This window comes from Misgurnus anguillicaudatus, chromosome 10 (assembly GCF_027580225.2).
Source record: "Misgurnus anguillicaudatus chromosome 10, ASM2758022v2, whole genome shotgun sequence".
Lineage (NCBI taxonomy): Eukaryota > Metazoa > Chordata > Actinopteri > Cypriniformes > Cobitidae > Misgurnus > Misgurnus anguillicaudatus.
Genome location: NC_073346.2, coordinates 24,472,994 through 24,495,631, shown reverse-complemented (window position 1 = coordinate 24,495,631; position 22,638 = coordinate 24,472,994). Strand labels below are relative to the sequence as shown.

The window sequence follows — 22,638 nt, the reverse complement described above, 5'->3', positions numbered from 1 at the left end:
CATTATGTTCATCTGACCACAGCATCAGCTGAGTTTGTCAGTTGCCTTGTCTAGTGCAATCTGTCTGTAACAGCCCACCACGCAATGTCTGTCTGCATGACAAAGTCCAGCTATTTTCATAACGCACGTAGACACATAATAGATTGTTTGTATGCCACACCCTCGTCAGCTTTGACAATGTTTGAATGTTGAGAAATTATCATCTGTTTGACAGAAAATCATAAAATAGTTTGCAGTAAAACTATAGCCACCACAGACATACACAAATTGGTCATGGTTTTATTACAATATAGTTTAACCAGGATATTTATTGTAAAATATGTTTTTTCAAAGGGCAATCAATCTGCTAAAATACAGTTTTACTATAATAAAACCATGGTTAATTTTCTTAATAGTTGGATGCATATAACCTGGCAATATTTCACGATGTAATAACAGCAAAACTACAACTAAAGTGCTATTAAAAGCAGAATCACATTTGCATTAAAATGTGGAAGTTCCAACAATTAATGATGAATACATCTGGGTCCTGCACTTAAATTAACCATAATTTTACTACAGTTATCATAGTTTGCAATATGAAAAAATATTTTAGTGTTTACTATAGAAAATTGATTGGGACAGAAGAGGATAATCACTAACTTATAAATGAACCTGTACTGGGTTGTTTCAACCCATGGGGATTCAGATATGGACATTATTAACCCTGTAGTTGGGTTTGTCCCTTTTTGACGCTTTTTTAAAATAATTCAGCATGTTTTAGGGTGTACTGTAGTATATTATTAATTATAGTAATTACTACTATTTGTTAATATATATTGTATGTAGTACTAAAGGTGCAGTGTGTAAATTTTAGCAGAATTTAGTGGTGAGGTTGCGAATTGCAACCAACGGCTCAGTCCACTGCTCACCCCTTGCTTTTGAAACGCATAGAGAAGCTACGGTAGCCGCCACTGGAAAAACATATCATCGTCGGAGACAACTTAGTAACAAAGTTTGTCCATTTAGGGCTTCTGTAGAAACATGGCGTCACAAAATGGCGACTTCCACGTAAGGGGACTAGAGCCCTGCACGGGCCAAAAACTTCAGCCCTAACCCGGCCCTGGCCCGTAGTGTTCAAGCCCTACCCGACCGCAGCACGACAATGCCTGCAATTTTTTCAGCCCAAACCCACCCTGACCCGAGACCAATATCAATCACTTTTAAAGGGGCATTTCACCCGTAGAAACATTAATCTTTATTGAAAGTGCGTCATATTTGCAGTCGAAATGTAACATACATTTCAAATTTGGTGCCTAATTGACCGAGAAAAGGGGTGTTTGTAGTCTCACCCCCTCAACAAAGATATAGGACTTCCTTCTTTCAATGATGCAAAATGATGATTTTTACATCATTGAAAGAAGGAAGTGCAACTCTGAAATCTGTATTTCTCCTGAGGAAATGATGCACGACCTTTCAAAAACATGACTGGGGTTCTAACTATACAAAGCTTAATGCAAATGGGTGAAGTGTCCCTTTAAGCTCTCTCTGACGCGCGTGCTCTTTGATGCGTGCTCTCTCTCTCGGACGCGCGCTTTCAGATGCGCGCTGTCTCTGCTACACATGCAAACACACACACACAATGAGGAGAGATGCTAAAATAAGCCCGACCCGAGCCCTATCTGTAAAAAAAAAACGGCCCGAGCCCGGCCCAAATGGGCTTAGCCTAAAGGGGACCCTCTGTGTATGTAGATAAAAACGTCTCAGGTAATAAAAACATAACGGTTCATTATAAAAAGGTCTTTATACACCCCTGATAATATAGTTTTGTATATTATTTTGCATTTCTATCAAGAGATCCTTCTAAAAATTACACACTGCACCTTTAAACAGTGAATTTGTATAAGAGTAAATACACTTTTGAAATCTTACTTACATTTATGCATTTGGCAGACATTTTTATCTAAAGCGACTTATAGTGCATTACAAGATATACAGTTTTTTATGTGTGTTCACTGGGTTTAAACTATGACCTTTTTGCTGTGCAATGCTCTACACCTGAGCTATTTACTTCAGTTAATAACTATAGTAAATTATTGGTATACTACAGTTTTCATATCAAAATACAGTATATCATCTGTGTGTGAACTATGATATTGTATTTGTGGTAAAACCATAATCACTATTAATTATGGTTGAAGTACAGATTTACTCTAATCATTAAAATAAAACACAAATATTAATCAATCTGCCACAAAAACATTTTGCCTTAATAAAATCATGGTTAATTTTCCAAAGGTTGTCCGTTTTCAAAGCACTCAAGTCAATCAATAGCAAATCAATAATAGAGACAGATGGTACTGTAAAAGGGTCATCACTCATCCTTTGAACACTTTCAAGGCTTATTAGGATTTATTTGTAGGGTGCAGGTCTCGAGATTCGGCAGTCGTTCACTCAAATAGCCCTTTACTTTCACACTCATGCATGTGGTTAAGATGCAGGAATGGGATCAGATTAAAATGTCAGCTTTTGCTATTTCAAGAGCGTCAGTCACTTCAATCAGCTGTTAATAAAGAAAGGTTGCGAGCTGTTGCATCAGGAGTGATCATGTGGCATTGGAAACAGGTGTTGTAGCATCTGACTGCTCCAGCTGCTGGTCTGCCTCACTTTTGTTTTAGCTCTCAAAGGATCCTGTAAATCCCTATTCGCAAGTCAAGTGACTAGGGGTTACACCAAGAATAGAAGATTGAAAAATCTTTTGGTGGAAATCTTGGAGATAATCCAAGCTGAACCCTGGATTTGAAAAAAAAATCAATCTTGTTGTTACTTTATTCTTTCTGTATTTTAAACATCTCTTAAATTTTCATTTCTTTTATCGTTCACATACTTTTACAAGGTGGTTCTCATACTGCACTTTCAGTTTTTTTTCTTGGGTTTTTGTCTGAAATATCTGGATTGTCCCCTAACACCCCCACCAGTGTCAGCAGAAAGGGCTGCATGCATACAGAGGGAAATGAGGAGGTGATGTCATCTATTATTTATTGTTCCTTATTCTTTCTCTCGTATAGCGTGGCCTCTTTCTTTCAGATGTGCATTGTGTGGTTAATCCATTAATCTCATAGGACTTCTGTGAAACATTGTCATACAGGAATTTAGACTGTCGAGTTGTGATTTATTGCAAACTAAAATTGTTGAATTATCTAGATTTAAAATAATCATAAAGCAGAGTTAAAGAAAGCCATGTACTATTGTACAGACTATGCTTTGGCAAATTAAAGTCCCTGTGAAGTTAATCTTAAAAAAAAATTAAACGCATTGTAATTGTTAGAAATATTGCTGAGACACGTCCCAAAGACTGTAAACTGTGTACTGAATTGCAAAAATAAATCTTTAAACATTTTTCACCATTTCTGAGTTTAGGATTTTTTTAGGCGGGCCTAAAACGGTGGCTCGATGATGGACTTGAGCCAACGATGCATGGCCCCGCCCCAACACAATCACGAACAACCATTAAGGTTGTAGCGGTTTTTGAAAGTTGAGAGAAGTGGGCGTGGTTTCAGTGCCTACAGCGGACACACCCCCACGTCTTGAGAGCAGAGAATAGAGACGCTCAACACATCATGACCTGAAAACCACGCCCACCGAGGGGGGGGATCTGTCCATCTCCATTGACTTTGTATTGCGAGGGGCTGCCTCCTTGTCAGTTCGGGCTTATAATAAAAAGCAGAATAATGCTCAAAAGCTGCTGTTTGACAAGATGTACAGCGAACAAGCCAAAAACCCCAGAAATACGTTTTTATAAGCGGTCGACCCCAGAAACTGGCGTTTAAAGACACCAAATTGGATACAGGCAACTTTTCATAATACTACTATTATTAGAACTACGCCCACTGGAGGGAAACGCAGTCGGCGACCCACTTTTGTGTCTTTAAATGCTTGTTTTTTGGGGGGGTCGACAGCTTATAAAAATCCATTTCTGTTTTTTTTTTGCTTGTTAGCTGTACACCTTGTCACACAGCAGCTTTTAGGCATTATTCTGTTTTTTGTTATAAGCCAGAAATGGCAAGGAGGCAGCCTCTCGCAATACTAAGTCAATGGAGACGTTGCATCCCCCGGTGGGCGAAGTTTTCAAATTAGCGTAACTGCGCTCTGTCTCTATGCTGCCAGTTTGACAACTTATTTTTTTTACTTGGCATTTTTCCATCATTCAAATTTGGTTGGGTTGTCAATAAACTAGTGTGACAAACTAAGAACACATTTAATATCTGACTTTACAGGGACTTTAAAGTGAAACACCTTATTCAAAACCTATTTATGCTGTTTTTAAAAGCAACATCAGTGCAAATACAAAATGATTTTTTGTTCTTTTATTTTTTAAAAGTGACACATAAAGAGATCAACAGGAAGCTGGTCTGATCATGGCATAAATAAACAACAAACATGAAATGACACTTCATACAGTTGACAGCTAAAACAAAATCTCCTTATCCATATGACAGCTGACTGTTAAATTGATGAGTAAAAACATGACACATCACACACATTGCACTTTTTCTCATGTCTAGTTTCATTTCTGTAAGTAAAAATGTTTCAGTTCACCTTTTAATAAACATGAATAAACATTTTATTATTTAATATTAATATTACTAAGTTTTTTTTTTTAGGTTTTTGGTTTAGTCTTAAATAGAAACTGTTATTGGACAGAACGAACATTAGTTTTTGGTTTTGCAGAGCAGTTACTCATCACCAGAGGACCAAGAATCTCCACCATCCACAGACTCATCAGATTGGATCATCTCTGCTTGCCTTGATTCTTCATCTTTATGCCTTAGCTTCTCATCCTGTGTCTGAACTTTGAAGAACTTCAATTCTTCTTTAGAGTTTCCATTAGCTGTTGGCACGACTCCCAGATCTCTCCATTCCTGTCCGAAGACCATGCCCTGGTTTAAGTGAATGGATTCATGTGTGAAGGTTTCAGTCTTCACCGGGTCATTCGTAGCTCCCATCTCCGTTTTTCCTTCATTCCAGAACTCTTCCTTTAAATTAGTGCTAAAGAAACTGTGAATTTCACTCTCCTTTTCTTTTTTTGATGGGAATTCCTCTTCTGGAATGTCTCTTTGGAAGATGTTGATCACTTTTGATTCTTGTGTGGAAAAGCTCTCCGTTGTATTTTTCTCAAAAACCCCAAAGATGTTTTCAGCTACACTTGCCATCCTGTTTGAACTGTCTACGTTCTCAGTCTCATGCTTCATTGAATGCTGGCTTGAACTTTCATCCATACTGAAGGTGATGTCTGCTGTGGTGGCTGTACTTTGATTGTCCAAATCATGAATCTGAGTTTTATGGCCTTCAGTGCTCTTCTCTATAAAGTCCTTACTGAATACTTCTGGTTCATTGTTAGACACTAAATCAGCTTCAGAGATTTCATCATTACTGAGTTGGGCTCCCAAGGTTAATGGCTGTTCATTGGCAGTAGCTTTTGGTGAAAGAGATGAACACTGAAAGGACTGGCTGGCATTTGGAGACTCATCCTCTGAACTGTTATACTCATCCTGGTCAAAGTTGGGCATGTTGATGTCTGCCTGACTATTTCTCTCACTCTCCAAAGGGAGAGTTTCCATGAAGTCCATGTTGGTGTGCATGGAAATGTTCTGGACGTCTTCTTGAAAGCTCTGTTTTGTGATTGTAGCGCTTTGGGAAAATGCTAATGAAACTTCACTAGAATCTTGAAGTTGTACTTCCTGGGAGGTTTCAGGAAATTGTGCATCTGGGAATGAGGATTGATTGTTAACCAACTTTAAGTCATTTTCTTGACTATCGTTTGAATTGACCGTTTTATCATCCTCCTGGACGGGCTGTTCAGTGTGATGAATTAGTGGTTCTTCATTCAGTTGTGGAATCTCCTTTTGCTCACAAACTTTGAAACCATGATCCTCATCTCTCACATCATCATCATCATCACTTTCTACCTTCTGGTTTCCCATGAGATCAGCTTTTACACTTTCTCCCTCCACCACCAAATCTTCATGGCCTCCAAAGCCACTCTGAAGAATCATAGGTTCTCTATCATTATCCAATGCTTCTTCTGTCTGAACCGTTTCTTCTGTTATCATCTCTCCAATGACATCCATGTCTGGTTCTTCTGAGAGATCTTCCATTGTGTTAAAGCGTTTGGAGACGCTTTCACCACACCGACCTCCATCTATCCTTTCCTTCTCGTCCTCACTGTCACTCATCTCACCACCCCTAAAATGTGCCGCTTGTACGTTTATGTCTGTTTCATCGTCACTTTTATACCGAATCAACGGGCGTGTGTCTGCTATTGTGTTTTCTTGTGTGTAGCTGTCACAATCTCCAGGATCAGTTGTGCATGAAACAGATATGTTTTGGGAGTCATCGTCGTCCTCTTGGTTTTCTTCTTCTCCCCTATATTCCTCAGTAGGTGCTACAGTTTCTTCTATGACTTCTATTGTACTCCCCACATGATCAAGGTTTTTTTGAGAATCTACAGTTTGAAGTCCTCCATCAATGTCTTTCTTAATCACTGGATCTTCATTTTCTTTAGTTACAATTATATCCTTCATTTCATTGTCAATCTCTGTCAGTTTCTCAGCCTCAATGTCAAGGCTTATTATTTTAATTTTATCATGTTCCTCAACCTCAGAGTCAGGGTTCATCATTTTAATTTCATTTTGTTCCTCAACCTCGAAGTCAGTGCTCATTAGTTTGATCTCATTTTGTTCCTCAACATCAGAATCAGGGTTCATTACTTTTATCTCATTCTGTTCCTCAACTTTGAAGTCAGAGCTCATTACTTTTATCTCATTCTGTTTCTCAACCTTAAAGTCGGGGCTTGTTTCTTTTGTCTCATTCTGTTGCTCAACTTTGAAGTCAGAGCTTATTACTTTTGTCTCATTCTGTTCCTCAACCTCAAAGTCAGGACTTGTTACTTCTATCTCATTCTGTTCCTCAACTTTGAAGTCAGAGCTCATTACTTTTGTCTCATTCTGTTCTTCAACCTCAAAGTCAGGGCTTGTTACTTTTGTCTCATTCTGTTCCTCAACCTCAAAGTCAGGGCTTGTTACTTTTATCTCATTCTGTTCCTCAACCTCAAAGTCAGGGCTTGTTATTTTTATCTCAGTCTGTTCCTCAACATTTAAGTCAGAGCTCATTAATTTTATCTCATTCTGTTCCTCAACCTCAAAGTCAGGGCTTGTTATTTTTATCTCATTCTGTTCCTCAACCTCAAAGTCAGGGCTTGTTATTTTTATCTCATTCTGTTCCTCAACCTCAAAGTCAGAGCTCATTACTTTTATCTCATTCTGTTCCTCAACTTTAAAATCAGAGCTTGTTTCTTTTGTCTCATTCTGTTCCTCAACCTCAAAGTCAGAGCTCATTACTTTTATCTCATTCTGTTTCTCAGCCTCAAAGTCAGGGCTTGTTATTTTTATCTCATTCTGTTCCTCAACCTCAAAGTCAGAGCTCATTACTTTTATCTCATTCTGTTCCTCAACCTCAAAGTCAGGGCTTGTTATTTTTATCTCATTCTGTTCCTCAACCTCAAAGTCAGGGCTTGTTATTTTTATCTCATTCTGTTCCTCAAACTCAAAGTCAGAGCTCATTCCTTTTATCTCATTCTGTTCCTCAACCTCAAAGTCAGGGCTTGTTATTTTTGTCTCATTCTGTTCCTCAACCTCAAAGTCAGAGCTCATTACTTTTATCTCATTCTGTTCCTCAAGCTCGAAGTCAGAGCTCATTACTTTTATCTCATTCTGTTCCTCAACTTCAAAGTCAGGGCTTGTTATTTTTGTCTCATTCTGTTCCTCAACCTCAAAGTCAGAGCTTGTCTGTTCCTCAACCTCAAAGTCAGGGCTTGTTATTTTTATCTGAGTCTGTTCCTCAACTTTGAAGTCAGAGCTCATTACTTTTATCTCATTCTGTTCCTCAACCTCAAAGTCAGGGCTTGTTATTTTTATCTCATTCTGTTCCTCAACCTCAAAGTCAGGGCTTGTTATTTTTATCTCATTCTGTTCCTCAACCTCAAAGTCAGAGCTCATTACTTTTATCTCATTCTGTTTCTCAGCCTCAAAGTCAGGGCTTGTTATTTTTATCTCATTCTGTTCCTCAACTTTGAAGTCAGAGCTCATTACTTTTATCTCATTCTGTTCCTCAACCTCAAAGTCAGGGCTTGTTATTTTTGTCTCATTCTGTTCCTCAACCTCAAAGACAGAGCTCATTACTTTTATCTCATTCTTTTCCTCAACCTCAGAATCAGGCCCTTTTACTTTTATACTGTTCTGTTCCTCATTGTCTTCATCTCTGTCCCACTCAATAATTGAATCAATTGCTGCTTCGGTTTCACTGTTCATTGGCTCTGACAAATCCTCACTAATATTGCTGACATTGTCCTTTTCATCTCCTCTCATCAGATCTTCATCTTGAATCGATGAAACCATTATATTGGTGTTTTTACTAACATGGCTGAATGTTAATGGATTGTCACTCTCTGCATCTCCATACCCAGTTAGGTGACTTTCACTAACTGATCTTACATCCATCTCACAAGCGTCCTCTTTATCATCTCCCATGGTTTTATTTTCCTCCCAGGCAACCTTAGGTGCATGTGAGATCCGAGCCATCTCCACAGACACCTCAGTGTCTTCATCTTTGCTTTCTTCTGAAACCCCTGCAGGTTCTGTAAATGGACCAGCCCAGCTCTCAGTTTCAGGAGTCTGGGAGAGACTACTTGTAAGGTCAGTTGACAACACACTCATCAATACAGATTCATTGGTTTTAGATTCAACCATTTCAGTGTATTTTGGCTCACTCTCCTTCTCAACCTCAAGATCTTCTGGTTCTGCTGTGACACTTTCTGACATGGTTTGGGGAGGAGTTGCTGTACATGCCATATCTTGAAGGTCCTTCTTTGGATAAAAATTATTCACAGGCGCACCTTTCTCCTCTAATAGATTAACCCTTTTCTTGTCTGTCACTGAGGTGCTGGTTGGTTTCTTCTGTGGACTCCCTCGAGTGGGGGTCCATGTTGGAGTCACATTGGTCAGCAGTTTTTGGGAGGAGCTGATTGATCTGTGACTTGTAGACACAATACTGCTGAATTGGCTGGAGGTCTTTGAGGCTGGGTGGGTCCCAGTGGGCTTTGAGAGTGCATCTGTTGCAAGAAACATTTAAATGGTGAGACAGGCTTTGTCACCCACATAGGGAGCATTTACTTAAGAAGACCTACTTGCTCACTGTATCTTTGACAAATTAAATCTTTCAATAAAGTTAATTTCATTTTAATTGCTCTAAAAATGCTAATTGGAATCTAAAGAGATGCAAAAATAGCTTGGTAATGTGTTAGCACAGAACTACAAAATGTGAGATTTTTTTTAGATTAAGTGAATCAATTTTTGATTTCAGTCATTGATTTAACATTGATTTCAATTTCTGACATGGGTCCTTTGTCAAAAATGTTCTTTACGTTATTTAGGATGATTTAATGTAGAAAACAGTAAATCACAAAGCTGGGCCCTGCTGAAAAAAACACCATCAAACCAGCATGGGAATTATGCTGGTCTATGCTGGTTTGATGCTGGTTTAGCTGGTGATCACCAGCATACCAGCACCAAAACACAACATATGCTGGTCTTGCTGGGATGACCAGCATGGGATGCTGGTGCTAGTTCTGGTTTGGTGCTGGTTTAGCTGGTGCTGATGCTGGTTTGGTGCTGGTTTAGCTAGTATTCACTAGCAAACCAGCACCAAAACACAACATATGCTGGTCTTGCTGGTATGCTGGTTTGTCCAGCAGGGCCGTTTTATATAGGCAGGGTCACAAATTTAATTTACTGCAGAAATAAAACAGATGCCCCTTCCTCCTATCATCCATGAAAAAGAGCATGAAGTTGGAGCTATAATGTGACTGACTACTGTATAAGAGAAAAGACCACCACAGGTTTATGGCAATACTATGAAATAAACATTGACACAGACCCTTGATCTGCCTCCACAGGGAGTTATCAGAATACATGCTATAGTCCTGAGCTGTGAGTGAGTCGTAATGGAGATGTATTGATCTTCATTATGCTGCATTACTGGAAAGTGCAGCCATCTGCTACAGTGACCTATGGGACTAGCACAGGAAGCTAGTTTTACAGGCTTAGACAGATACATCACCATGCCTGGCTAAGTACTAATCATTCAACTAGCCCGGTGCAAAAGGATACATTTGGAGGTCTATATCATGTACAGTCTCAGTTTCAAAAATGTGCAATTTTGTATTTTTTTCAAGCATTAACCAACAATGTAATATAAAGGGATAGATTCAACCCAAAATCAATCATCATTTACTCACCCTCATGTTGATCTAAACATGTATGAGTTACTTTTTTCTGTTAAACACACAAAAGAAGAAAACCACAAAGTTGATGGTACCACCAACTTCCATAGTTTGTTTTTACTACCATCATGGAAGTCAATGGGTACCATCAACTGTGTGGTTACCATCATTTATCAAAATATCTTCTTTTGTGTTCAAAAGAACTTATGCACATTTAGATCAACGTGAGGGTGAGTAAATGATGACAGTGTCTTGTAATATTACCTAAAAGAATAGTAGATTGAGTCTTATTTGTCGCTGGTTTGTTGATTCTCATGCCTTCGCTTTCCAGTAGAGCTCTAGAATAAAGCAACAGAAAATCTCTTATTATTGGTGTTACAGTGCATTAAGGTTGGACCGATGAGAAAAAGCCGCAGTCCTGTCCTCGGCTCTGTTGTTATGCAAATAGTATGTCAGATTTGTCATTGTCAGCCCATCTGCGGCATTCAATCGGGCGTCAAATGCTTTACCTCGTGCACATAGCATTACACAAATGCAAAAGACTTCACACGTTCACACACATGCACACTGTTAGTATAACAGTTATACAACCAAATATATGAGCAGGTAAAGCAACATTAACAACTGATCCTTATTTTGAAACACATTTTCATGCATGTGGCAGGCGTTTTTATCCAAAGTGACTTACAGTGCATTAAAGCTATACATTTTTATCACTACTGTATGTGTGTTCCTTGGGATCGGATCCATGACCTTTACAATGCTCTATCAATTTGAGCTACAGGAGCATATGTGTTTAAATTACATATATGCATATGCATTCATTTTGGATTTAGATTAATCAAGCATGTTTTGTAAGGCACACAAGCAACTAAAAACATGTAAAGATGTATTTTCTCTGTGTAAATGTTTGATGCATAAAACTCAACTACATTCTTTGTAAGCATTTGTGAATGTAATGCAACATTATTTGTAAAGGAAGGCGATACACGATTAACAGAAATAAAATAATAAGATGGATCTGAAGGGTGTAAGTGTATGTATTACCCACCCCCACTATTTTGCTGGCCCTGCGCCAGCAGATGGATCAGGGTCAGCGCCGGGTGGGAAACTGAAGCTCTTTTCTGATTGACTGGTCTAAGTTAACCCTCTCAGGATGAGAGGCTTTTTAGAGTCACTGATGCATAATGATATTAGTTGTGCCTTCCAATACTACAAATGCCACCGTTCACAGGGGACACTGGCATCTTATTAGGAAAGGATTGTGGAGCTACTGAACAAATGGATTTAGATGGGAAGTGCAGTGGGAATTTTTGTAATACCTGTATGTGGCCAACTCCAGTCCAAGAGACATCTTAACCTGCAGCAGGTTCTGTCTGTCCACCATCAGGCTGCCAATCTCCTGTCCCAGAGTCTCCTTCTCCATCTCCAGAGCATCTACTTGAGCCTGCACAGACGTGTGTGACACATGCTTTCTTATGAGCTTTGATTAAAATTAAAATTTCTTTCGAGGGTTCAGTTATTGCATCCGGCATGAAGGTCACATGGAAAGAATGCCGGAATCTGAAGAGCTTAATCTGTTGTATCTAAATTTGTCTCTGAATAATTGAGAGCTAGTTTATCAGCTTTTATTTTAGTTTTGCCTCTGATAAAGTTAATATTTAGTAATACAATATAATATATATTAATTGATATTAAATAATATAGATACTCAAATAATGATATAAAGTTAAAGAAAAACACCACCTTTTATTCAATTTTTTAGTATGTTCTTACCTCAACTTGGATGAATCCTATCCTTTTTCAATGTGTGCACTTTTAATCTTTGTACAGTGCGTCATGAATGTGTTAGCATTTAGCCTAGCCCCATTCATTCCTTAGGATCCAAACAGGGATGAATTTAGAAGCCACCAAACACTTCCATGTTTTCCTTATTTAAAGACTGTTACACGAGTAAGTATGGTGGCACAAAATAAAATTTGGAGCCATAGGAATGAATGGGGCTAGCCTAAATGCTAACACATTTACGAAGCACTGTACAAAATTAAAAGTGCACGCATTGGGAAAGATAGGTATGTATTAATTCATCTAAGTTGAGGTAAGAACATAGTCAAATATTGAAAAATGGTGGTGTTTTCCTTTAATATTTAATTCATTCCTTTTTCATTGCTAATGAAACTATATAACTTTGTATATACAAAATTTAGAAAGACATGAAATGAGTCTGTGTTTTTTTAACTTAAGTTGGTTAACTTTAACTGATTAACACAATGACACCCAGGCACAATAAGGCCATCAGTATTTGCATCATTTTTTCTTTTTACCTGAAGATGCTGAAGCTCCTCGCTGTGTTCGTCTCTCTGTTGCACCGCATGCTTCTCCAGCATCTCTCTCTTCATCTTCATGCTCTCCAGTTCCTTAGCCAGTTGTTGAATCTGATACTGCTTTTCTCTTTTCTCCTGATGAAGCTTTCCCATATTGGTCTTTGCCTGGTTTAGACTTTCCTCCAGATTTTCCACCTTTCTCTGATATTTGCTGGTTGCCTCCTTCCAGGCTTGAGCTGCTCTGTGGCCATACTCCTGTCCCAGGTCTGGGATGATGGTCGTTTGGATCATCTGTGGAGCCATCAAGACTTGCTTTGTCTGATTCAGAGAGGCCTGCAAAGTTTCCATGTTCTCCTGGTGGTCTTGCATCTGAAGCACGAGGTCTTTCTCGAGCTGGGCAAACTTCTCCCTGAGCCAGTTCTGAGCTCTCCGCTCCTCTTCTAGCTCTTTTTTGCTGTCTGCGAGTCTCTTCTGAGCTTCAGCATGGGCAGTCTTCTCTTTCTGCCTCTGAATGTTCACCATCTGTATATCTTCAATCAGGTTCTCCACCTCCATCTCCACACGATCTTTCTCTCTCCAGACTTCTTCCTTCATCTTTCTGGTCTTGATGAGTGCCTCCTCCTGAGCTTTGCGTTGGCCCGGTGGCTCTGCGCTCTTCTTGAGTGTGTAGATCTCCTCTTTTAGTAGTTTGTTCTCTTCCTCCAGAAGCTTTACACGACCTAAGTATGATTCAAGACGCTGGTTTAGCTCGAGCATCTGATACTTTTCCTCCTGAAAATGGGCAAAAGGCTGTCGGACACCCAGAAACTCCATGGTGGTGTTAATAGTTATCTCAGGCACACAAGAGCTGTTCACAGAACTGTGGGTCTTTGCACTGGTGAGGTTCTCTGTGGCAGCTGGGATTAAATGGATGGCTTGAGGATGAGATCTGCCCAATGCTCCCAATGCCCAGTGGCTGAATGGACAGGGGAAAGACACTCCTTTCATAGACAATGAGTAAAGGGGGAGGGCGGAGGGGTGAAGGAGGGGTGGACGACAGAATGGGAGAGAAAGCAGTGATGTAATTTGAAAAGTTAACTCTAACACTGCTGGATTGCTTTTATATAAAAATTTTATGAGAAAATTTAAAGGTTAACCACTTAAATGAGTTTTTTATAAAATATATTTCACTTGTTTTATTTTAAAGTATTTGTATTTACAATATTTGCATTGCTGGTAATTCTCATACTATATATATATATCATTCTATTGGTAATGTTATGCCCCTATTGCCCCCTCTTGTGGCAAAAAGTTACAGTATATCAGCCCAAAATAGCTTTTGATAAGTTTGCTTGAATATTCAGGAAGATTTCAGTTGCATGATTTAAAAAAAAAACATTTAAAGTTTTCGAATTGGTATTATTTGTTAAAGGGGACATTTCACAAGACTTTTTAAAGATGTCAGATAAATCTTTGGGGTTCCTTAGAGCATGTATGTGAAGTTCTAGTTTAAAATATATTATAAATGTTTATGTTAAAATTGCCACTTTGTTCGGGTGAGCAAAAATTTGCAGTTTTTGGGTGTCATTTTATGCAAATGTGTTGATATCTGCACTAAATGGCAGTGCCGTGGTTCAATAGTGCAGATTAACCCTTTTGGGTTGTTCCCATTCACTACCCTTTCAGGTTGTTTGTGTACAAAAAAGCCACTGAATTAAACGGCTGTAAAATTTTATTAGATTATTTTTTTCTTTATTTTTTTCATAAATCTGTTAATCAACCTCAGTTCTGATCAAACATACCAAATGTTTACAAAATTTCCATGATTTTAACTCTTAAATTGCAAAGTTCATTTGTGGTGTCACTGATTTGTGGGAAAAAAACACACAATTTGACTGATTTCCAATATAAAAAGTGATTGTGGACTTTAAACCTTTTTCACAGTCTTGGGTATGCCAAAGATTGGTAAAAACATTGGCTTTGATGCATTTTTAGTTTTTGTCCAGCATCAGTTTTCATTCTTTTACACCCTCATTTACTGTTTTTGCCCCATTGACGTCCATTATAACAACATTTTTGATTGCAAAGCCATGACACCACATAATCATGCATTTTTGATTGTTTGGTGGTTTTTCCTTTTGCTAAAAGGTAAAATTTGTCGTTTTTACAGTTTTTTTACTGTTGAAAAAAATCTTCTCTGCGTCAGATTTATAAACAACATTTATTATGAACCAAAATGCAAAAACAACTTCAAATAAATTGAACAATGAAGCAAGAGTAGATGATGGATGGAATACTAAACAATCAAAGTAACTTTTAGTGTGTATGTGTGCACGTGTGTGTGTTCAGTCTTTCCAGCAGGACTTGCAGCATATTACTTGCTGCTCTCTGCAAGTGTGTCCACCACAACGGATGAAAGTGCTGACTGTTCTTTTTTTTGTTCTGTACACCACTTGCATGTTCCCCTCTTCACGCCTGAGCTGCTGTTGCCTGCTGTCTGTGGATGTGTGTCTAGAGGGACAGCTACAGGCTGATGCTAGATCCCAAACCGCCCACCTCTATACCATATAGCACGCAAAAAGCGCTACTTTACGTACTATATAGTATGGAAGCAGGCGCTTTGGGATCCAGCATTAATCTCTCTCACCAGTGCAGTAGCAACTGGTGAACGAGGGAGGTGATCCTCAATACTAACCCTTTTCTTTCTATCTTCACAGTACCACAGTTACATACATGGGCCTACATAATTACTGCATTTTTGTGGAAAGGTTATTCATTTTTGTCAATCATTCATTCATTTCTGAACTCATTCATTGACAGAGTGCACTTTACTTTGTGACAAATTAATCAAAATATTTAATGAATGGTGTTAAAATGTTTTTCTAATGAAGTATAACTAGAATTTTCAAATAAAATTATTTTCTGTTGAAAAAAATAAGTCTGGAAAATGGGAGGGGGGGGTATTCTTATATTCTGGGTCGTCTTATTTTCGGGTTTATATGGTATGTCCCCTTAAAGTTATTTAGCAGACTGAAACGGCAAAGCAAATTACAGGTAATTTAAATTAAGGTAGTGTAAAATTACAGAACATCACAAATGTTTTGCACCACTTTTACAGCAATGTTTGATTATTAGGCAAGACAAGGCAAGTTTATTTATATAGCACATTTCATACACAGAGGTAATTCAAAGTGTTTAAAGAGAAAAGACTCAGGAGCATATCTCTTGGTAAAATCAGATTGGGCTTCCTAAAAAGTAAAAATAACTCCAAAAGGCTTTATGCCCAGCTGCACTACTTCCTGAACTTCAGCCAGCTCCTTGTTTCCTGTCTGCCATTATTGGACAACCTGATTAATCCAGGTGTGTCTGATTATTGTTGCGACTACTGAGGTCAGGCACACCTGGATCAATCAGCCCGTCCAACAATGGCAGACAGGAAACAAGGAGCTGGCCGAAGCCCAGGAAGCAGTGCAGCTGGGCATTGAGAAGGCTTAAAAATAAGATTTTTTTTTAAATTTCAAGTGAAAAATTTAAGTTGAAAATGTTAACATTTATTGGGTGTTACCAATTAGTATTTAAGTAATTTTTGGACGTTTTTTTAAATCTAAAAATTGTACTTAAAGACAGACATTTAAAAAAAATTTAATTTAAAACCATTTTTTTAGGTGTTACTAAATAAAGTTTTTTTAAGTAGAATCAGTTTTCACTTTTTACAGTGTATAATCCAGGAACATGCAACTTCCTCTGAGTGACAACACAAAAAAATTCAAGTGTCATTGAACATGAACATGACACAATTTTAAAATACCTGTTGTTTTGTAATATATTCTCTTCTTCTTTGACTAATAATTGGGTTTAAGTAAAACCTGTTTAACATTTATTCTGGTACTGTAACTAAAATGCCTGTCCACATATTTCATGCAATACAATATACATTCATTGCTGTTATACATATTGGTAATTTTTATTTAAAATCAGTAAAATGTTGTTTGTTTTTTTCAATTTTTCTGAATTCCGCTCTTTAAGTGAGAGAGGACATTGATGAATTCCCACTGTAAAAAAATTAAGTTATTCAAATAGGACAAATGAAAACATGTCACTTTGTTCTGTAAAATAGGAAGCAGCATGCTTCACCTTTTGACCGGAAATAAGTTTCGTTATTTCCAAATTTTGAACACAGTCTTCCCTCTTCAGTGTCTGACTGACTGGATTTAATATCAGTCTGCTGTTGTCTCTCTAACAACTTACTTGTCACCCAGTTAGAATGGAAGAGGAGGTGTGTTATTCAACAGTCATCTTTAAATCATTTGAGAATGACAAATCTAAAGGCAAGTTTAGGTAGTTATTTATTTGGTTAATTGTAAAGAAGCTTAGTTAAGTGTTTTTTACACAATCTTTGTGTTAATAGACAGTGCCACAAAATTGACATTCTTTTACACAGAGCAGTTTTTTTCATTATAATTTGTTATTAACCTAATGTTTATCTGTTGTGTGTTTGGTTTGTGTTGTTTGACAATAGAGATACAGTCAGATGACTCGATTTATGCAGAGGTAAAGAAAACAGAAATTACTTCAGAGATTTCTCCAGAGTCTTCAGGTGAGTCACAAAAACTTGTTGGTTGTAAAACTGTCAATTTAATTTGGATTTAAAAGGGACATTATGTAACCCTGATCTTTCATTGTTTCAAACTTTAGCTAAACCACTTTCAGTAAAGTCTTAATTTGTCAAATGTGGATATGTTTTAGTTTTACATAAATTGTTTAGAGACTATTGGAATCATTGTCTCATTTTTCATCAGAGAAAGAAGTTTCCACGCCAAACTCTCCATCACATAGACGAGCTACACTGGGTCTCGGGTTGCTTTGTTTTCTTCTGCTCTCAGCCTTAACAGCGGTCAGCATCCTCTGTAAGAAGAATTAATAGCATTACATTCATATATCAGCATTATGAGGTCTGTTTTATAAGGGTTGGAGACACTCCTATAGATAGGCTATATATAATATCTTGCAAAACATTGACCTTGAGAAAATACTGCGTCACATCTTCTACAGTTTTGTTCCATTACAAATGCGAGATGATGAATTTGATCAACAAGTTCAGATTTATTAGTGCTATTATTTAGTACTAGCTAATGATAATTAGCCTACTTCATGAAAGTGAACATCCAGGAATAAGATTGATCACTTTCACAACAACCTAGAAATGAACCAATAAAAAGTGTGTCATAAACAGTGAAATGTACTCGTGTAACAATACTGGAAAATAAATCTGTAAGTACTTCCGACAGTTGTGTCATTTTGTTTATGTCAAAATGGCCCAGTTGTGTAATATGTGATGGCACAAGTACTTTAACTACGGTGCTAAAATAATGGGTATCAGGAGATGGCAGTAATGTCTTTTTAACTATTGCTTTGTATCATTGCTTTGCAGATTACAATCATGTAACTGCCTACAACAAAATTCTGGTAAGAGCCCTAAACAACCTAAAGAACCTAACACCATAAATCTGATAATAAAACTGAGCATATCTTAACCACTGAAAAAACTTTATACAGACCCTGTACACGGAAGAGATATCGGTCAACCAGAAATTACTGGCAAACAATGAGCTACTGGAGACAGAGAAAAAGGGGCTTATAACAGAAGACGAAGAGCTTAACAGCACCTTGAGCTTTATATTAAAACAAAGCACCCTTTCTGTAGAGCAGTACTGTCAATTCACTGGGAATGGTATGATTTTTCCATTTCCATATTTTCGTATTCCATAATGAATATTATGACAAAAATGTTCTTCTTAAACCAATTTTCCCCCTGTAGGTGTCCAGTGTAAACCCTGTCCTAAAAACTGGATACAAAATGGCTCCAGCTGTTACTATTTCTATTTAGGGGGAGTCTGGGATACATGGACAAGCAGTCAAAATTTCTGCAAGGGGTTTGGCGCTCACCTGGCCATAATAGACAATGTGGAAGAACAGGTCAGCGTTTGATTTAGATACGAAACATACTGTACATATTTGTTAGCTCCTCTTTAAAACTGAGAATGAATTGATCTATAATCTGCACGACTTCCAACAGACCCCAAAAAAAGATTGAATAATACAACAATGTAAATCTTGTCAAAATATGTGTTTAAAATGTTAAAAGACTGAAAACAGAAAATATATGATTCCTGTGGTTATAACAGTATCGTGTTTCACACAAATTCAGGAATTTGTCAATCAGCACACTGAATACTTTTATGACCAATATCATGGGTACTGGATTGGACTCTCTGAAAAATCTGAACAAGGAGAATCTTGGGTCTGGACCAGTGGAGCAAAACTTGAGAGAGGGTAAGACCAAAACAATAACAAAAAAACATTAAACTTTTTATTCAATTATTTATTACAACTCTTTCGCTCACGTAGAGTTTTTCTCCTTTCAGATTCTGGATTGAAAGACCCATATACAGACATACATGTGTTTTATCAATGGCCAGCAAAAATCCAATCAAAAGCTGGCAGGCAGCGAGTTGTCGCATGTATAACAGGTGGATCTGTGAATTGAATGTTTTAAGATGGCCAGAGTTTCTCAACTTGGAATAAACCAACTTTCACAAAAACTGTTTTTGTGGAAATAAGATTTCCTGCTTCCATTTTAAACAATTTATGATCTATTTTGAAGGCACACGCCCAGGAATAAGTTGCAAACAAGCAAAGTCATACAGTTGGACTTTAATATGGACACTATATTAAGCACAAACATCCATATCTGTTTGCCAACACACATTAGAGCTGCTCCATCTTTTATAGTTATTTTATTATATACTTTGTTTGAATGTGTTTTATTAGCTTTTGTTTTTATTCTGTACAGCACTTTGATCAGTCTGGTGAATGTGTAAAATGTGCTCTGTAAATAAAAAAACTAGAACTTAAGGAAAGACCTGACTGATGCCTCTATAGTGGACATGGGGATAAAAAAATTCAGTAAGAATTTTAAATCAGTATTTATGAAAACATCAAAAATATTTTATTGTTTTAAAAAGATTAGGTGTTTCATCAACACACTGCCCTATATTTATTTGTTTAAAATCTACTTTTAATTGCGATCTGTAAATAATATGTTATGCACATGATTTGTACACACAGTAAAAACATCCCTAGACAAGCTTAGGATACATCAAATTCATTTTGTGAGAAGGAACAAGCTTTAAAGATCAACCATTTGTCAGAATAAATAATACTGCATTATTAGATATAAACAGTTACACTTTTGTTTTAGCACCCCAGTTTATAATCACTGACTACCATCAATGCAAAGTTTACTCTTTGGACTTTTTTTTCTTTTTCTTTGGGACAGAGTCGTCAAATGTCACTTGTTCATCCACATCCTGCTCCTCCATTTTTCGTAGTTTTTTCGTTTTCTTATTCTTCTTTCTATTTTTTTCTTGCCCTTCTATCTCCATGTCCTCTTGTGTGTTAGTGTCCTCTATTATCATCATGGCACTGGAGTTCCTTGTATCTGTGGAAGGAGATGATTCGTGATGGTCCATGGAAGACTTCTTTTTTCTCTTTTTCTTGGAGACACTGTCAGATGTTTGTTGATGCTTAGAATCCTCATGTGGCTGCTTGTCTGTGAAATCCTCACTGATTACATCTGTGTTATCCAATGAAGCAACCATACACTTTTTCTTCTTTTTCTCCTTCTTGGGGATATTGTCCTTTTCCACTGATAGGCATGAAGCTGCTTCATTTAATTCTTCATGTAGTTCTTCTGTCGTGAGTGCGGACTCCATATTTCCTGCCAAGCCGCAGTCCCCATTAAAACTTTCCTCGGTTTGTGCTTTGCGATTTTTCTTTTTCTTAGTTTTAGTAATCATATCATCATTCACAAAAACAGATCCATTAGAGTCCTCCTCTGATGGCTTCTCCTTCCTTTTTGATTTCTTACGTTTTGTTTTCTCTGTAGCATCTGGATTGTCCTCAGGGTTTGTAGATGTTTGTGCAGACTTGTTATTTTTACCGTACTTGTTCATGAACTCTAGCTCCTGCTGCTCCAGACGGGCCAGTTTGGCATTCATAGTAAGACCATGTCTGGCTCCCCTGTTCATAAACAAACAAACAAATGTCAAATACAAAACATCCCTGAGTATGTTACAACATTTATAATTGACTTTTAAACTCAAACATCAACTTAAATGCTATGTTTTACAACATGATTGTAGGGATGATGTGGATTGTGATGTAAACTAAACGATCATTGCTTACTTGTGCGCTGTTCGTCCTCCACAAGCTTTGAGCAAGTCTGCATCTGATAACCTTAAAACAAAGACAAACACACAGTTGAGCTGGCTGACAGTATAACTGCATATCTTTAAGTATAATGAAAAGTATTATTTTAACAAAACTCTTACTGCCTCTTTTCATACCATTTACGAAAAAATCAAAAAGTGCATTTTCAAGATTTTTATAAAGGAGCAGTATGCATTATTGACATCTAAAGGTTGAACTCGGTACTGCAGTCTAAATTTAAAATATCAAATTTGATTTCATAGAGTCAAAAACCAACAACATACATCTCCTTTAAGAAAACTGAGAAATGTGTTATATTGGCATCTCATACTTTGTAGTACTGGAGAGGTCCAGTTTATGGTCCTCATCTTCAGAACTACTGCTGCTATCGTCTGACTCGGAGGGCTTTTCTGGTTGCACTTCACCTGAGAGCAGAGTTGCTGACTAAGAAAGGACAAAAAAGACTTTATTAAAACAACTACACAAGTGCCATAACAAATCCAGAGTCAATCCAAGTGTAATGACAACATAAAAGCTCAGTACATGGATCAAAAACTGCATCAGGGAGGATGTGTTTTAATATCATTGTTTCGTTTGTATTTCTGTACCTTTACAAAAGATCCATACAACATGGACTTTGCTTGCTGAGCTTTGGTTGGCTTTTTGTTGGAGATCAAGACATTATTGGTGTCGTCCGCCTTTACCTTCACACCATCCTATACCAAAAATACACACAAAACAATCTTAATCCACAACATATACACACTAAGCTGAGATGCAAAACATTGACAGTAAAACTTTGGAATTAACTTTTGGTCAAAGTGTTTAGTTAAAATTTGTTTCCAGACATTTCGTACCTGCCCTGTTTCCACAACCAGGTTGGAGGAGGCCTTGTTAAAAACATGATCCCACCAGTGAAAAGTGAATTGTTCACCTTCTTTATGACCCACCTAAAGACAAATTGTATATTTTGAACATGAAGGCCGTAACTTCCTTAAAATATTTTTCATAGATTTTAAATATTTTTCATAGATTTCTAAATACAAGACTTCCACTCACCCCTCCTTTATCACATTTTATTTTGACTTTTATAGCCTCTGAGATGCCACTCTCTCTTCTGCCCAGACCTTTACCTTTGATAACACAATACAAACACATGAAATACTCAAACTGTATACATACAGAAGGTTTGAAGATTAAGGTGATTCGCCATATGACAGATGATATGGGTTTGCCATGTGAATGAAGTTTAACCTTTTTCCCATCCGTGCCGCAGAAGCTGCTGCTCCGCGAACTTCAGCCCGGTTGGTTTATCTTGGGTCGCCTCTGCCATGTGAAGAATAACTTCTAAAGAACCCAGTTAAGTAATAAGAACACAGACACACAATGACTGTTATAAACATAACTTCTGTCACAGCTTACTTCTGAGTAATCGGTTAAAGAATAAAACTATTTTAGGTTCAACCAAAACACAAGCGATAATATTTGATTCTTACCTGATTCAAAACAGGAAAAATAGCGAGCGAGCGTCACCACGCGCTTAGCATGGGCGCAGACATGACACACCGGTCAGAAAGTGTAGCTACGGAAAGCAAAGAATGCCATGCTGCCTATTAACGAAACGCGTTTACAAAAATATTTATATATATATATATACAATTATATTTTAATTATTTATAATAAGGCAACTGAGCCAAATATATCTGCCTTATTGTTGATCATTAACATACAAAAGATAGAACATAT

The 22,638-nt window shown here is 37.4% G+C and overlaps 3 protein-coding genes across 3 annotated transcripts; 1 reads left to right on the top strand and 2 right to left on the bottom strand.

The window, feature by feature from the left end:
• Positions 1-4,331: 4,331 nt before the first annotated feature.
• Positions 4,332-13,607, bottom strand: nes (nestin). Its single transcript, XM_055210173.2, has 4 exons — positions 12,643-13,607; positions 11,641-11,765; positions 10,583-10,656; positions 4,332-9,148 (listed from the first exon to the last, which is right to left on the bottom strand). Exons 1-4 carry the CDS (start codon positions 13,453-13,455, stop codon positions 4,716-4,718), a joined length of 5,445 nt encoding a protein of 1,814 aa, XP_055066148.2. The 5' UTR covers positions 13,456-13,607; the 3' UTR covers positions 4,332-4,715.
• A 3,207-nt stretch (positions 13,608-16,814) lies between these two features.
• Positions 16,815-19,580, top strand: LOC129448108 (C-type lectin domain family 9 member A). The gene is made up of 8 exons (XM_073872730.1): positions 16,815-16,949; positions 17,114-17,218; positions 17,421-17,528; positions 18,053-18,087; positions 18,178-18,352; positions 18,440-18,597; positions 18,830-18,954; positions 19,047-19,580. Exons 1-8 carry the CDS (start codon positions 16,886-16,888, stop codon positions 19,204-19,206), a joined length of 930 nt encoding a protein of 309 aa, XP_073728831.1. The 5' UTR covers positions 16,815-16,885; the 3' UTR covers positions 19,207-19,580.
• Positions 19,581-19,677: 97 nt separating this feature from the next.
• gpatch4 (G patch domain containing 4) lies at positions 19,678-22,536 on the bottom strand. The gene is made up of 8 exons (XM_055210217.2): positions 22,389-22,536; positions 22,147-22,239; positions 21,952-22,025; positions 21,750-21,842; positions 21,501-21,608; positions 21,224-21,336; positions 20,869-20,919; positions 19,678-20,703 (listed from the first exon to the last, which is right to left on the bottom strand). The coding sequence occupies exons 2-8, from the start codon at positions 22,223-22,225 to the stop codon at positions 19,923-19,925; spliced, it is 1,299 nt and encodes a 432-aa protein (XP_055066192.2). The 5' UTR covers positions 22,226-22,239; positions 22,389-22,536; the 3' UTR covers positions 19,678-19,922.
• Positions 22,537-22,638: the final 102 nt, after the last annotated feature.

Excerpts from the sequence above, each read along its gene's own strand:
- nes (XM_055210173.2), bottom strand. The coding sequence starts at position 13,455 with ATGGAGTTTCTGGGTGTCCGACAGCCTTTTGCCCATTTTCAGGAGGAA. Across the intron at positions 10,657-11,640 it reads CTGGAGTTGGCCACATACAG|AGCTCTACTGGAAAGCGAAG; the intron begins GTATTACAAAAA and ends GCTTTATTCTAG. Across the intron at positions 9,149-10,582 it reads TCAATCTACTATTCTTTTAG|ATGCACTCTCAAAGCCCACT; the intron begins GTAATATTACAA and ends TTCTTGCAACAG.
- LOC129448108 (XM_073872730.1), top strand. The coding sequence starts at position 16,886 with ATGGAAGAGGAGGTGTGTTATTCAACAGTCATCTTTAAATCATTTGAG. Across the intron at positions 17,219-17,420 it reads GATTTCTCCAGAGTCTTCAG|AGAAAGAAGTTTCCACGCCA; the intron begins GTGAGTCACAAA and ends ATTTTTCATCAG. Across the intron at positions 18,088-18,177 it reads CTGCCTACAACAAAATTCTG|ACCCTGTACACGGAAGAGAT; the intron begins GTAAGAGCCCTA and ends AACTTTATACAG.
- gpatch4 (XM_055210217.2), bottom strand. The coding sequence starts at position 22,225 with ATGGCAGAGGCGACCCAAGATAAACCAACCGGGCTGAAGTTCGCGGAG. Across the intron at positions 21,609-21,749 it reads TGGTTGTGGAAACAGGGCAG|GATGGTGTGAAGGTAAAGGC; the intron begins GTACGAAATGTC and ends TTTTTGGTATAG. Across the intron at positions 20,704-20,868 it reads GGAGGACGAACAGCGCACAA|GGGAGCCAGACATGGTCTTA; the intron begins GTAAGCAATGAT and ends GTTTATGAACAG.